At 44.4% G+C, this 16,319-nt stretch overlaps 1 protein-coding gene across 5 annotated transcripts; it reads left to right on the top strand.

Annotated features, from left to right (window-relative positions):
• Positions 1–1,360: 1,360 nt before the first annotated feature.
• LOC106601511 (mediator of RNA polymerase II transcription subunit 25) lies at positions 1,361–15,652 on the top strand. 5 transcript variants are annotated; one of them, XM_014193747.3, is made up of 20 exons: positions 1,361–1,538; positions 2,551–2,678; positions 2,771–2,816; positions 2,925–3,049; positions 3,144–3,242; positions 4,776–4,896; positions 5,025–5,181; positions 5,272–5,399; positions 5,536–5,584; positions 5,874–6,148; positions 6,278–6,376; positions 7,838–7,923; positions 8,048–8,105; positions 8,198–8,305; positions 8,624–8,797; positions 11,568–11,681; positions 11,878–11,949; positions 14,085–14,255; positions 14,485–14,605; positions 15,122–15,652. In XM_014193747.3, exons 2-20 carry the CDS (start codon positions 2,554–2,556, stop codon positions 15,226–15,228), a joined length of 2,235 nt encoding a protein of 744 aa, XP_014049222.3. In that variant the 5' UTR covers positions 1,361–1,538; positions 2,551–2,553; the 3' UTR covers positions 15,229–15,652. The 5 variants fall into 5 exon arrangements, with proteins under 5 accessions (XP_014049222.3, XP_014049221.3, XP_014049219.3 ...); XM_014193746.3 differs by having other exon boundaries at positions 5,509–5,584; positions 7,841–7,923; XM_014193744.3 differs by having other exon boundaries at positions 5,509–5,584.
• Positions 15,653–16,319: the final 667 nt, after the last annotated feature.

The following is a 16,319-nucleotide window of genomic DNA, read 5'->3' as shown; positions in this document are numbered from 1 at the left end:
TCTGTATGTCAGGTGTATCAGTGTGTTGGTGGTGATTACCTGTTGAGGACCAGATGGTCCCCTCTCTCCCAGCTGGAGGAGCCGGTCAAAAGAGGGATGGTCTATACTACACACCACCTGGAACAACCAGACTGGACAATCAATGCACCTGATAGAGAAAAATGATCAAACCCCATAGAAAAGTCCCCTAAAGCAATATGCCATTTCTCATCACCAAGAGGAAGTCAAAATACAACAGTGACTAAATTTGTTTTCCGACCACATCAGGAGTTGAAAGCTTTTCTAATTGCAGGAGAACTGCCAGTTCTGCCAATTGAACTTCAAAAGCAGTGACAAACGGCACTTCCCTCAAAGCTACAAAATACATCAAAGTCCCCTAGAAAAGGATGGACACCTGGTCCCTTTCACCGGAATTAATTTGGCCACTATGCTTAAGTCAGAATGAAAGGCTGTGTGGGTTTAATGAGTTTGGGACCCAAGGATAGCCTTGGGCACACTCCTGGACCCGCACAAACCCTGCTAAGGTCACTGGGAGCCAGCGCCCATGATGTGGCCCTCACTTGCTGTTTGCCCATGGCCTAAATAACACCGCTGCCTCTTTACAGCGCCTTGCACTGCTTTAAATTGGGTTAAATGGATTCAGAACATTGTTTCTGTGAGATTGTGTTTGATGAGCTCTGATGCCCTTTGCTGTTCGCTGGGCTGTGCTGACTGGCTCACAGTGCCACAGGGGAATAGATTCTATTGTTGGATGAGAGAAACACAGCGCCCGTTGCGTTCCGATCACAGGTTTCGCTCGTGGCGCATTGTGTTGATTTGATAACAGGTTAGCTCGCTGAAGGCCGCCCCAGTAATTATGTGCTTGTTTCAGCACAGAGGATAGGAGGTGATCGAGACATGTCTTGGTTATAAAAAGGTTATGTTGGCAAGGGGGTTAGGCAGAACCTGTAGGCCCATTTAACAACCTATGTAAACGTACAGGACGCATAGGTTTATGCTTGATGTACTGGATACATGGACAAGGGGGGCTATAATCACTGATGTATCACTTCCTTGCCTGTTGTCTCAAATCCTGCAGCTCACTGCATTCAAGGCCTCGTCATTTTCTAAGACTGGCAGACTGTGCTGACCTCTGGTGTAACAAGGCGGTATGGCATATATGGCAAATAAATAATATCTCATATATATTATGTGTCTCTATAATTTCACTGTAAATGTCATCAATTTGGTATAAATGATAGAACTGTCACTGACTGTCAGGACTGTCAGTTACAGCTTAGGTTCCTAAAGGCAGCCACAGAGAGAGCAATCAGGTCTTGATCAGTTGCTCGGTTGTTGATTGAGCATCCCTTAAGGTCCATTTTCAAACCCAACCAGACCTGAGATGTCGATAACAGAACGTTTGACTAGTGGTTTGTTTTCGGCACGGCCTACTTTGTGTGTCAAAATGACAATGGTTTCGTTTTATTAACTGTACAATTTAAGTATTTGGCCTCGTCTAAAACACAATTATTTGGCTGACGGCTAAATACCGCCAGGTGAGTAGCCATCTAGCTAGCTGAATACAATTAATGATTTGCTGATGGAGATCCTTTGGCTAGCATTGGCTTGTGGCCACCTCGCTAATGTTATATCTACATGCCCACGATTAATGGAATTTCTACTTCGCTTACTAAAGCTTTTATATTAGTCTATTAAAATGTTTGAAATGTTAACCACATTACCGTTAGCTGGATAACTTCATAGTGAATGTCAGAGTTGCTGGTCATTGAAGTACAAAAGTTAGCAGGAGCTAAGCTAACGTTGGCTGACTGGGGGTGTGTTCATTACGCCGATTCTACCGTTTACTCCAAACGGAAAACGTTTTGCCACGAACAATAGTTTCTATTCCGCAAATTCAGGTAGGACCCCTCCCCGTTATTATTATTTTTTTCTCCCGTTTGGTTCTTAAACGGTTTCCGTTGCAAGACGTAATGACACACACACACGTGACTTTAGGATGCTTTGACTGAGCATAACCAGTAGCCGCGGTCCATCAGTATACGTTTATTTATAGTTGTCCAGCTAAAAACGACAAAAGGAGTGTAGCTAATTATGCATTTTACGCCTGTCTAGTTCTAATCTTCTGCCTAACGTACTATGCCTGATTTGGTTATTTTTCAATATGGACAACTGAAGTTATCCAGCTAACGGTAATGTGGTTAACATTTCAAACATTTTAATAGACTAATATAAAAGCTTTAGTAAGCGAAGTAGAAATTCCATTGATCGTGGGCATGTAGATATTATAGCATTAGCGAGGTGGCCACAAGCCAATGCTAGCCAAAGGATCTCCATCAGCAACTTTCCATCTGCTAATCCATGCATTTCGTTTTATCAAGATCGAGTCTTCATGCGAGGTATTGTTAAATAGTTAGCTATCATAACGTAAACCTAGGTAACATATCACAGACTGTTATGCATACCTGTCACAACCAGTAATCACAGGGAGAGCAACTTTTGTTATGGCCCAGCAACTGATTCAACTACTCAATTTTTTTCTCCATCTAGATCATGGACCTGCCCATTAAGCCTGGCGCCAATCAAGTGGCAGACGTGGTGTTCGTCATCGAAGGAACTGCAAACCTCGGCCCCTATTTTGAATCCCTCAGAAAACATTACATACTACCTGCAATCGAGTAAGTGGACTTCAAATGTACTTTTTGCTTCATTGGGTATGTACAATATCGCTCTGTGGAGTCCTGACTTGGTCCCTGTCCCATCATCACAGGTACTTCAATGGAGGTCCTCCAGCAGAGACAGACTTTGGAGGAGATGTGAGTCTTAATTCAACTTTGTTTTCTACTTACGGTTATTACTGTTTATTTACTCTTTATTTAAGAAAGTATGAGAACAACAATGCCAATTCTCTTCTCTTCTCTCAGTATGGAGGCACACAGTATGGTCTTGTTGTGTTCAACACAGTGGACTGTGCTCCTGAATCCTACGTCCAGTGTCACGCACCAACCAGCTCAGCCTTTGAGTTTGTCTCATGGATTGACAGCATCCAGTAAGATTTGTTTTTGTCATGCCATTTAGAAGGACATGTTAAGATTCGTTAGTATTAATCTTCCTTGATCAATGTGTAACTTTGTCTCTGTCAGGTTCATGGGAGGAGGAGCAGAGAGCTGTAGTCTCATCGCAGAGGGTCTGTCTGTGGCCTTGCAGCTCTTTGATGACTTCAAAAAGATGAGGGAGCAAATGTGAGTTATTTGTTTATTACTAAACTCAGCAAAAAAAGAAACGTCCTCTCACTGTCAAATGCGTTTATTTTCAGCGACCTTAACATGTGTAAATATTTGTATGAACATAACAAGATTCAACAACAGACATAAACTGAGCAAGTTCCACAAACATGACTTACAGAAATGGAATAATGTGTCCCTGAACAAAGGGGGGGGGGGGGGCAAAATCAAAAGTAACAGTCAGTATCTAGTGTGGCCACCAGCTGCATTAAGTACTGCAGTGCTTCTCCTCATGGACTGCACCAAATTTGCCAGTTCTTGCTGTGAGCTGTTACCCCACTCTTCCACCAAGGCACCTGCAAGTTCCCAGGACATTTCTGGGGGGAATGGCCCTAGCCCTCAACCTCTGATCCAACAGGTCCCAGATGTGCTCAATGAGATTGAGATCCGGGCTCTTCGCTGGCCATGGCAGAACACTGACATTCCTGTCTTGTAGGAAATCGCGCACAGAACGAGCACTATGTCTGGTGGCATTGTCATGCTGGAGGGTCATGTCAGGATGAGCCTGCAGGAAGGGTACCACATGAGGGAGGAGGATGTCTTCCCTGTAACGCACAGCGTTGAGATTGCCTGCAATGACAACAAGCTCAGTCCGATGATGCTGTGACACACCGCCCCAGACCATGGCGGACCCTCCACCTCCAAATCGATCCCGCTCCAGAGTACAGGCCTCTGTGTAACGCTCATTCCTTCGACGATAAACGCGAATCCGACCATCACCCCTGGTGAGACAAAACTGTGACTCGTCAGTGAAGAGCACTTTTTGCCAGTCCTGTCTGGTCCAGTGATGGTGGGTTTAGGCGACGTTGTTGCCGGTGATGTCTGGTGAGGACCTGTCTTACAACAGGCCTACAAGCCCTCAGTCCAGCATCTCTCAGCCTATTGCAGACAGTATGAGCACTGATGGAGGGATTGTGCGTTCCTGGTGTAACTCGGGCAGTTGTTGTTGCCATCCTGTCCCGCAGGTGTGATGTTCGAAAGTACCGATCCTTTGCAGGTGTTGTTACACGGTCTGCCACCACGAGGACGATCAGCTGTCCTTCCTGTTTCCCTGTAGCGCTGTCTTAGGCGTCTCGCAGTACGGACATTGCAATTTATTGCCTTGGCCACATCTGCAGTCCTCATGCCTCCTTGCAGCATGCCTAAGGCACGTTCACGCAGATGAGCAGGGACCCTGGGCATCTTTCTTTTGGTGTTTTTTAGTCAGTAGAAAGGCCTCTTTACTAAGTTTTCAGAACTGTGACCTTAATTGCCTACTGTCTGTAAGCTGTTAGTGTCTTAACGACCTTTCCACAGGTGCATGTATATGGTTCATTGAACAAGCATGGGAAACAGTGTTTAAACCCTTTACAATGAAGATCTATGAAGTTATTTGGATTTTTACAAATTATCTTTGAAAGACATTGTCCTGAAAAAGGGATGTTTCTTTTTTTGCTGAGTTTAGTAGACACACACACACACTAGCATATGTCTCTTGTCTCTATTAATCAGAGGTCAGACACACAAAGTCTGTGTGCTGCTGTGTAACTCTCCACCATACCTGCTTCCTGCCGTGGAGAGTGTCAGCTATACGGGCTGCACTGCAGACAATCTGGTCAAGATCATCAGAGACGTAAGTAACATAGCACCTCTCAGATAGCCTGTATAGACTACCCGCTCGGCCATTTTGGGGAATGATGTGACTTGTGTACTTATTAATGGCTGCTGATACCCCATAATAACCTTGTGCCTCTTCCTCAGAGAGGGATTCATTTTTCTGTGGTGTCGCCACGGAAACTGCCAGCGTTACGGGCGCTGTTCGATAGGGCGTCACCAGTCGGGGGACCAGTCGACCCCCACCCAGACTACAGCCAAGACCCCTTCCATATGATCCTGGTTAGGGGTATCTCACTTCCTGGTGAGGAGCAGCACTCGAAATACTTGACAGAGAACAGATTGATTGAAGTCACTATTGGCCCATCAAATTCTAAAATGTTTCTTTTTCCAGTGTCATCAGGGGGAGGATCGGGCCCTCTCAAACCAATTCTACCCCCTCAACCCCTGCCTGTCAGTCAGCCCCCTCTTGGTCCCGCCTCGCAGGCTCCTCCACCAATAAGCACGGCCCATCCATATCAGGTACTGAAGATATGTTTTAACTTGGCAGCTTTTACCAGCCCATCAACATTGGATTGACAGGCTCTTAGCTGACACAGTATTCTCTCTCCCTCTCTTGCTGCCCTGTCAGCCCCCACCTTCCCTTAACGCGGCTCAGGCAGCTGCACAGATGGCTGTAGAGGCAGCCAACAACCAGAAGAGTCGCTGTGAGTACCAATAGCCTGCATTCTTCTATCCTCTGTCACCAGTATGGTTGATCATCAGCCCAGGTTGATTGTTAGTCTATTACAGGGGTGTTCAACTCTTACCCTACGAGGTCCGGAGCCTGCAGGTTTTCTGTTCTACCTGATAATTAAATGCACCGGGTCGAAATCAGTCCCTGATTAGAGGGTTAGAATGGGGGGGGACAGTACGGAACTGGCTTCGAGGTCCAGATTTGAATATGAGGGGTCTATTATGTCTGTTACCTTGTCTTTTTTTGGCATCCCCATCCAGTCCCAGGCATGGTCAATCCTGGTCCCCCATTCAGCGGTCAGTCAACTCTCCCATCTGTAGCAGGAGTGAAGTTGGCTCCCTCCAGTCAGCCCAGCCTATCCACAGTCACCACAGTTTCCACACCCATGTTGACTCAGCAACAAGCCCCTCCCCCGCAGCAGCAACAAGTCCAGCCACCAGGACAACCACAGCCCAATCAGCAACAGCCGGTACCCCCTCAGCAGCAGCAGCCCACAGCCAATCAGCAGACGCCCCCATCCTCACAGCCTGGCATGGTGAGGCCTGTCCATATGTTGCATCATCTTCCCACAATACTCCACATCAATATTCAACTTCTCTGCCTCCAGTCAAGTTGTCTTTCTCTCCATCTAACGCTCTCTCTTTCTCTCATTTTCTTCTGATAGCCTGGTGTGTCTGCAGCCCAGGCAAATCCGATTGGGGGGCAGCAGCAAGGCGTTGCCAATAAGATTGTAGCATGGAGTGGGGTACTGGAGTGGCAAGAGGTGAGGGAAACTAGAACTTGGTGTAAACATGTTGCTGAAGAGGTCTATCTATACGTCTTCTATTTGTGTGTGTGTCATCCTCTGACCTTGTAAGGAAATGTTATAAGGTCTGCAACAAGCTATGCTTGGAACTGATCGAATCAACAGTCACTTATCTCCCTCACTAGCTTTAAGCACCAGCTGTCAGAGCAGCTCACAGATCACCGCACCTGTACATAGCCCATCTATAATTTAGCCCAAACAACTACCTCTTCCCCTACTGTATTTATTTATTTAATTTATTTTATTTTGCTCCTTTGCACCCCATTATCTCTTTGTACTTTGCACTTTCTTCTACTACAAATCTACCATTCCAGTGTTTTACTTGCTATATTGTATTTACTTTGCCACCATGGACTTTTTTGCCTTTACCTCCCTTATCTCACCTCATTTGCTCACATTGTACATAGACTTATTTTTCTACTGTACACAAGTTTTACTCCATGTGTAACTCTGTGTTGTTGTATGTTGTCGAACTGCTTTGCTTTATCTTGGCCAGGTCGCAATTGTAAATGAGAACTTGTTCTCAACTTGCCTACCTGATTAAATAAAGGTAAAATAAATAAATAAATTGTGAGGTGAATAATCATACTATACCTTTGATGGATTTCACCTCAGGTCAAAGTGATGGAGTTACTTGACATGGTTGAACCTGTTGTAGGGGAACATGCATTTTAATGATCTAAAATACTAAAGAGATCTTTGTGTTTCCAAGCCTTTTGAAAACTTGACTTGATCAATAATCACTAAGTATTGACTGATTTGGACTACTTCTTCTGTTGACCATGAAACTCTATCACACAACAATGTGCAGCAAGCCCTCGCACTGTAACCAACACACAGACCACAAAATCACCAAACACGTAGACAATAGACATAGTATTGCCACAGGTCACTAAAGTGCATCTGAAGTCACGTATCAATAGATGGAGCATTCAGGTTAGATTTGTATATGTTCTTTGTAATGTTCAGGTCAGGATATTGCTGGCTCCATATCTTAGTCTCCCCTAATCCACGAGAGTCCTCCCAAATGCTGTACAGTACACATATAAAGAACCCATACATCTGGTCTTTAATCCCAACACAATGCAGTAGTAATGGTCAACAGGGACTGCAGCACAGCTGACCAATCTGGGATTGATTAACTATTGATCCCCTGAAGATGAACGCTGCTGCTTATTTTCCCGTAGGATTGGCGCCATCCATCCTCTTCACAATGTTCCACTGGCAGCACTATTTTGCATGTTGGGTAATTTCTAACATGGAGGTTTTTATTCAAACGGTGCCCCTGGGTGTAGGACCAAAGCCCCCTGGTCACTCTGTATGCTAACTTCCAAACCTCTCCTTCCGTTTCTCCAAACATCCCTCCATTCCTCTCCTCCCTCCCTACCTCCCCCACCCTCTCTCCATCCATCACTTCAGAAGCCCAAAGCCTCGTCTATGGATTCCAATACCAAACTCACTCGCTCCCTGCCCTGCCAGGTGCAAGTCAACCAAGGAGAGAACCTGTGAGTGTTTCACTGCAACTATCTTTGATATCATGGCAGTGTCAGCTGCACTGATTGGTCATTGTGTGTATTGCTATATGTATGGAGAGTTCTGATTTGGTTTGTTCCCTGTTGTTCATGACAGAAATGCCGACCAGTGGCCACAGAAGCTCATAATGCAGTTGATCCCACAACAGTTACTGGTGAGAGAACCCTCTCTGCGTGTGTGTTCTCAGACATTACTCGATGACATTGAGAATACAGACATCTAAGTAAAGTCTTTCTCCCTCCCCAGACAACACTCGGTCCCCTCTTCAGAAACTCTAGAATGGTTCAGTTTCTCTTCACCAACAAAGATGTGGAGTCACTAAAAGGTCTTTATCGTATCATGGCCACTGGATTTGTAAGTCCAGCTCTTCTGCTTCACATGCTCTATTTTTGCTGCCATCTGACCCTATCCTTTTCCATCTCAATATTCAATACAGTGGAGTCTCCAACAATAGACATCAGCAGTTCCCTCCATTGTGCACTAGATAGATATAAATAGGCTGCAGTTACACTCTGAGAACACTTGAGGGGGCACCATGTTGCTCATCATTCAGTAAATGACTACAGAGATTTTCAACGCTGTAGGTTGACTGGTTTTGGATCACTTGAACTATGACGAGGGCTGTGACAGACTGACAGGCAGTGCTGACCTATGTCCCCCCTCTGGCTGCAGGCGGGGTGCGTCCACTTCCCCCACAGCGCCCCCTGTGAGGTGCGGGTGCTCATGCTGCTCTACTCCTCCAAGAAGAGGATTTTCATGGGCCTCATCCCCAACGACCAGAGCGGCTTCGTCAACGGCATCCGACAGGTCATCACCAACCACAAACAGGTCCAGCAGCACCGCTCGGTGAGTCATACAGACACGGGTCATCAACAGCCACAAACACTGCTTGGTGCGTCAGACAGACAGGTCAAGCAGTACCACTCTGTGAGTTAGGAGGGAATGAAGGGATTAAACCTGGAGAAAAAGGGGGTAGTATACGCACTAGTGACTGGAGCTATACTAGGCCAGCACAGTGGAAGGGCTTCCCAAGAGCAGTCTTGGGCCAATCAGGTGGTAACTAGGCAAGTCAGTTAAGAACAAATTCTTATTTTCAATGATGGCCTAGGAACAGAGGGTTAACTGCCTTGTTCAGGGGCAGAACGACAGATTCTTACCTTGTCAGCTCGGGGATTCGATCTTGCAATCTTTTGGTTACTAGTCCAACACTAACCACTAGGCTACCTGCCGCCCCATATGCCCTCCTAGTCCAACGCTCTAACCACTAGGCTACCTGCCGCCCCATATGCCCTCCTAGTCCAACGCTCTAACCACTAGGCTACCTGCCGCCCCATATGCCCTCCAACGCTCTAACCACTAGGCTACCTGCCGCCCCATATGCCCTCCAACGCTCTAACCACTAGGCTACCTGCCGCCCCATATGCCCTCCTAGTCCAACGCTCTAACCACTAGGCTACCTGCGGAAAATGTTTTCCAGTTTGAGAGCACTGCCTCTTGTCATTTCTGGTTTGATCTTGAATACAGCCAACACAATTCTAACAACCGTTAGGATACCGTGTTTTCCTTCAGGTAAACATTTAGCGTGTAGATTTTGTGACAGAAACGGAATGCCTCAGTTACAAATCCAACCTGCCTGTGGTCTGCATGACTTTATATCCTCACAGCCTTTCTGCTCCCATTATAGTTGATGCCGCCTGTCTACTCATGCTGCTAATTTTATGTGAAAAACATGTTAGACTGTGTGTATTTAGAGAAGACCGAGACCTTGTGTCCTATTACATATTCAAAGCTGCATTGCTAATGGAGAATTGCTATGGCAATCTCAACACAATTAAAATTTCAATTATTTGATCGTTGTTTGGGGTATTTTTTTTTTCCAGACGAGGCTCTGCAATAGTGTTACTGGTGATTAGATATGATTTTATAAGCGTGAAAGACCCAAATTGAATATTTTCCCTGAACCATACAGATGACTTGATGTTAAAGGTCCAATGCAGCTGTTTTTCTCTCAATATCAAATCATTTCTGGGTAACAATTAAGTACCTTACTGTGATTGTATTCAATTATAATTATGGATGTGGGTTAGAAATAATTTCACTATTTGAATAGTATCATGAAAATTTGTCAGATCTGGATATTCTAAATGCATGTGGTTTTTAAACTTTAACCTGAACACTGCTGCCTGAAGGAGAGAGGCTGGCGCACTATTGCTGCAGCTGCAGAGGGGGCGGTGTATGTGAGAAAGACGGCTATAGTTAGCTAGGCTAATAACAACCTACCTGTTGGTTGCTCGTTGTAGCCTACCCCTTCTCATTTCGCTAACTTTTTATTATATCATTTTATTCCATCTCTCATGTATTAGTAAACTCTCACTACATTTTCTACACATTGAGCCTCTACGCAGCTTTGATTGGCCAACATAAATAACAAGCTACACACGTGAAGGATACCTCTTTTCTTTTTTTCTGGGAGCATGTCATAAAAACTACATTGTAAAGTTTGTTTTATAAAAAATTATACAGGAAATCTTTTAATTATTTGAAATGTCACATTTTAATTTAGAAAAGGCTTTTTCAGTGTTAAAATAGGCCTATATGTTTTTTGTTGATAAAATTAATACTCAACAAGTATTTGAATACATGCACATCCCTAGTTAAAATTGTCAAAAATAGCTTCTTAGCTTAAGAAAATGCTCTTTGCTGTCTGTGAATGGTCTGAGTGGGGAGGGGAAAACTTAACTAGCTGTTATTGGCAGAGAGGTTTGGAACTCTCTCTCTTATTGGTCTATTAACTAATTTACCGCCTGGTGATGTCACCAGCTACGCCAAAACGCCAACCCACCAAAACAATATTTCAGATGGTCTTTTTAAAACAGCTCTGACACTGAAAGCGCATTATCATAATTTACATAGTATTATTCCAACCGCAGTATGTAAAACACAGTAAAATCAGGTTTTGACTGCACTGGGCCTTTAATGTGTGCTCTGGGTGTTTTTAGGCAGGCTGCTGAGTTAAATAGGAAGTCCACAGGGAAGAGAGAGGAGAAAATAGAGGAGAGGAGACGGACAGCTTTTATCCTGAGAGACTACAGATCCTAGATCAGGGGTGTCAAACTAATTCACCCCGCGGGCCACATTCTGTCTTCACTGAGGTCTGGAGGGCCGCACTTCAAATGGGTAATATTTCCTTGCCGTCAAAATGTGCAAAAATATTCCTCCATCTCTTTTGGAATTTTCGATGCTCCCTGACTGTCTAGCTTTCGTTGACTGTTAGCAAACTGGACAGAGTGAAGAGACTATAAATTATTGACTAGGTCAATTATCATTTCTACACAGTTTTGGTTTTAGTCATTGCAATGTCAATTGAGATTGGTTTTCCCCCGAAAAAATATTATAGATAAAAAAAACAGCTGGCAGGATTGAATCATCTTGTGGCTTTGAGTTTGACACATGTCGTAGATGGTGGTGTTGTCTCATCCAGTGGCAGGATTAGACAGGATAGGCAGGAATACCATTATAAGCGATACAATGTACATATGTGTCCTAGTTATACGGATGTTGATTACACATGTAAACCTTACACTAGAAAAGTAACCTTGTTGGTTCTCTTCTCCAGTTAGGTTCAGGAGGGCCGATGCCAGGGCCACCTGGCCAGGTTCAACCCAATCAGAACTTCCTCAACCGGCCGCAGGGGCCCATCCCTGTCTCCCATGGCAACGTGCAGCAGCAGGTACTGTGATTAATCCTGTGGTGCCTCAGCTTGTGCACTCCTCCTTTCCTCCCTCTCCCTTCCCCCCTCACACACTCCTCCTGTCTGCATCTCCTGTTCCTATTGTCCCGCAATGACTGCATGTCCCGCAATGACTTTCATCTCCTCCCCTTCTGCACTTCCTCTTCCTCCTCTTCTCTCTCTCTCCTCTGTTCAGTCTGTGGTGGTGGGCATGCCCTCTGTTAGTCAGGTCACTCTGATGGAGGAACAGCAGAGACAGGCCAACCTGGTGAGACTAACACACACATATACACAAAAACTCTCACCCAAAATACATTTTAAAAATGCACTGAACTTTACCAGGCACAAACTCTCCCTGTGCTTGTTTTGGCACCTGCCTGGTTGGTGAGCAGCTCTTCTCTACTCTGCATGTTTTGGCTACTCTCTCACACTGTCTCGATGGGTGATCACTGCTACCAATATAGCTAGCCCAGCATGTTCTGGGTTCAGCGAGTTACATTGTTTCATTCGGCCTGTCTCTTTTTAAAGTGAACCCGGTACACCGTTCCAATGAATCATATGTACAGTGTCTTCAGAAAGTATCCATACCTTTTGACTTATTTCACATTGTGTTGTGTTACAGACTGAATTCAAAATGGATTAAATACTTTTTTTCTCATCCATCTACACACAAATACCCCATAATGACAAAGTGGAAAATGTGTTTAAAAATGTTAGCAAATTTATTGAACATGAAGTACAGAAATATCTCTAACCTAAGTATTCACACCCCTGACTAATACTTTGTAGAAGTACCTTTGGCAATGATTACAGCTGTGAGTCTTTCTGGGTAAGTTTCTGTATTGTACTATATTTGCCCATTATTCTTCTTAACATTCTTCAATCTCTGTCAAGTTGATTGTTGATCATTGCTAGACAGCCATTTTCAAGTCTTGCCATAGATTTTCAAGGCCATTTAAGTCAAAACTGTAACTAGGCCACTCAGGAACATTCATTGTCGTCTTGGTAAGCAACTCTAGTGTAGATTTGGCCTTGTGTTTTAGGTTATTGTCCTGCTGAAAGATGAATTCCTCACCCAGTATCTGTTGGAAAGAAGACAACCAGGTTTTTTTTTGTGATTTTGACTGTGCTTATAGCTGTATTCCATTTATTTTTATCCCAAAAAACTCCTTAGTCCTTGCCGATGACAAGCATACACATAACATGATGCAGCCCCACCATGCTTTAAAATATGAAGACTGGTACTCAGTCATGTGTTGTGTTGTGTTGTATTTGCCCCAAACATAACGCTTTGTTTTCAGGACAAAAAGTTCATATTTTTTTGTCACATTTTAAGTGCCTTGATGCAAACAGGATGCATGTTTTGGAATATATTCTGTTGGACATAAGATTGAAAAAAACACCAGCAAATCAGCTCCAAGTGTTTTTAATTTTTGAAATCTCCAAAGTATTCCCATGTATAATAGAGAGATGTATGTGATTGTGTACAAATGTAAGCAAGGTTTGAAATGATTATATTTTAGTCAAATATTATATCTGTTTGACTGCAAGAAGCCCAATTTGAAGTCTACAAATTATTTATTATGTTCCGGCCCCCTGACCGTCCGCTGAAGAAAAAATCGTTCCGCGGCTAAATCTAGTTTATGATCCCTGCTGTACAGGTTTCCGTTCTCCTATCACAACCATTTCAACTTTAACTGTTTTAAAGTCACCATTGGCCTCATGGTGAAATCCCTGAGTAGTTTCCTTCCTCTCCGGCAACTGAGTTAGGAAGGACGCCTGTATCTTCGTAGTGACTGGGTATATTGATACACCTTCCAAAGCCTATTTAATAACTTCACCATGCTCAAATGGATATTCATGATCTGCTTTTTTTATTTTTTATTTTACACCTACTAATCTCTGCCCTTCTTTGTGAGTCATTGAACAACCTCCTTGGTCTTTGTGGTTGAATCTGTGCTTGAAATTCACTCCTCGATTGAGGGACCTTACAGATGGTTGTACTGTATGTTTGGGGTACAGAGATGGTCTCGTAATTCATAAATCATGTTAAACACTATTATTGCACACATTGAGTCCATGCAACTTATTATGTGATTTGTTAAGCCAAGTTTTACTCCTGAACTTATTTAGGCTTTCCATAAAAAAGGGGTTGAATACTTATTGACTCAAAACTTTTCAGTTTAGATTTTTATTTTATTTTCAACAATTTTATTCAAACAAAATTCAATTTTGTGTGTAGATCAGTGACACAAAATCTAAATTCAGGCTGTAACACAACAAAATATGGAAAGGGAAGGGGTGTGAATACTTTTTGAAGGCACTGTATTTAAAGTCTCTCTACTTAGTCCTCTTATCTCTCCAACCTTCTTCTAAACCTCTTCGACTCTGCTTCTCATCCAGATGACGATGAGAGCATCCGGCGCACCTAATCAGCAGCTGCCTGTCACCGGTGCTCCGCCCAACCAGGTCACTCAGGGTGGACAGGCCCCACCCCAGGGTGCCATGCTCCGCCTACCAAACCCAGGAGCCAATCCGCAGCTGCGCAGTCTCCTCCTCAGCCAACAGCAGCCAGTAAGAACACAACAGTTAACTCTACCAGCCTTGACCGTCATTCATGAAATACATTTGTTGTTATAGTGCATCGTCTTGTAGCCAGGGCTAGATCACCACTGCACACTCTAGAAAGGCTTCTAAATATGTAATACTTGTCTCTATTGGTTAATGATAAAGGATATAAGAATGAAGGTCCTACCTACTGTATGATTGATGGTAACCTAGGTGTTGTGTTCCTGTCTCTCAGCAGGGTGGTGTTGGTCACATGCAGGGCATGATGCCTCACCAGGGGCTGGGAGGGCAGCTGGTCCACCCTACTCCAGGAGCGGGCCCCCAAATGCAGGCCCAGTGGAGACAGCCCCTGGCAGGTTAGCTACAGCTGTGGACCCTTTCACTCACATCACCAACTGTGAAGACAGTTTGGAGATAGACATCAGTGCAAGGATTGGCTTTAGAATGCAATTGTTTCCTAATGATTTGACCTTTTGTGTGTAAACTGCTAAATTCAAAAGGGAGGCTGATTGAACATATCTCTCCCATCTGTGCCTATGGTTATCAGACTGAGACTGGGCTATATGGTGTTGACACCAGCAGCAGGATCAATTGAGGATGTCACAGATTAGAGTGATGCTGTCTCATAGAGTATGTGCATGGTGCCCTTCACTTTGCTGCAACCTAATAGCTGAGCAGTTTAGACTCGCTCTTCACATTCTTGGTTTTTCCTCAAGTCTGCTCGATAATGCTGTTTACTTCGTGCGTCGCTGACTCTACCTGTAACTCATCAGTAGTTAGTCTGTAGTTTATTACCACTGTGTTTATGGTAATGTCATCAATGCACATGTTGCTGTCCCAGGTTAACTCTCTCCTCTCTCTCTCCCTCTCAGGTCAGATGATGATGGCTGCTGGTCAGAGGGGCCCTGGAGCCCAGCCCCCCGGGATGCCCCAAGTGTCTTCCGTCATGGAGGACGAGATTCTCATGGACCTTATTTGAGTTTGGACCCAAAAAGACTACATCCCCCCAGCAACCAGCATTTTCAGTTTCATCATGGTGGCAGACTGGGAGATGTAGTTTTCCTAGTTTCTTCTCTGGCTTTTTTTTTTTTTCTCTTTTTTTTTTATATCAAAAGTTTGTACTGTAGAGTTATTGGAGATGATGAGGGAAGGACATGCAAGCACACACTCTCATGCATATGCACACAAACACACACCCTATCACACACCTAATGAAGCCAACCCAATGGGAGGACAGTGTTCATTACTGTTGTGTGCTTGTATGGAAACCTGTTTTACATTCATTTAATTGTTTATATGAAATGTATTTTTTATTGAGGTTTAACTTTTTCTGAAGTTGTGTTTTTGAGCTATATTACGTTGTTTTATTGAGATGAAATAGATACATTTTGTCAAGGAGCCAACCGATGTGTAGAGTCCTTTTTAAAAGTGAGTGTACACATAGACCAGGCCTCTCCAACCCTGTTCCTGGAGAGCTACCGTCCTGTAGGTTTTCACTACAGTCCTGTTCCTGGAGAGCTACCGTCCTGTAGGTTTTCACTACAGTCCTGTTCCTGGAGAGCTACCGTCCTGTAGGCTTTCACTACAGTCCTGTTCCTGGAGAGCTACCGTCCTGTAGGCTTTCACTACAGTCCTGTTCCTGGAGAGCTACCGTCCTGTAGGCTTTCACTACAGTCCTGTTCCTGGAGAGCTACCGTCCTGTAGGCTTTCACTACAGTCCTGTTCCTGGAGAGCTACCGTCCTGTAGGTTTTCACTACAGTCCTGTTCCTGGAGAGCTACCATCCTGTAGGCTTTCACTACAGTCCTGTTCCTGGAGAGCTACCGTCCTGTAGGTTTTCACTACAGTCCTGTTCCTGGAGAGCTACCATCCTGTAGGCTTTCACTACAGTCCTGTTCCTGGAGAGCTACCATCCTGTAGGCTTTCACTACAGTCCTGTTCCTGGAGAGCTACCGTCCTGTAGGCTTTCACTACAGTCCTGTTCCTGGAGAGCTACCGTCCTGTAGGCTTTCACTACAGTCCTGTTCCTGGAGAGCTACCGTCCTGTAGGTTTTCACTACAGTCCTGTTCC

Source organism: Salmo salar, chromosome 03 (assembly GCF_965601325.2).
Source record: "Salmo salar chromosome 03, fSalSal1, whole genome shotgun sequence".
Taxonomy (NCBI): Eukaryota; Metazoa; Chordata; class Actinopteri; order Salmoniformes; family Salmonidae; genus Salmo; species Salmo salar.
The sequence above is the reverse complement of the archived record's forward strand: the minus strand, read 5'-3'. Positions and strand labels throughout refer to the sequence as shown.

Excerpts from the sequence above, each read along its gene's own strand:
- LOC106601511 (XM_014193744.3), top strand. The coding sequence starts at position 2,554 with ATGGACCTGCCCATTAAGCCTGGCGCCAATCAAGTGGCAGACGTGGTG. Across the intron at positions 5,400-5,508 it reads GCACGGCCCATCCATATCAG|CCCCCACCTTCCCTTAACGC; the intron begins GTACTGAAGATA and ends CTGCCCTGTCAG. Across the intron at positions 11,950-14,084 it reads AGCAGAGACAGGCCAACCTG|ATGACGATGAGAGCATCCGG; the intron begins GTGAGACTAACA and ends CTTCTCATCCAG.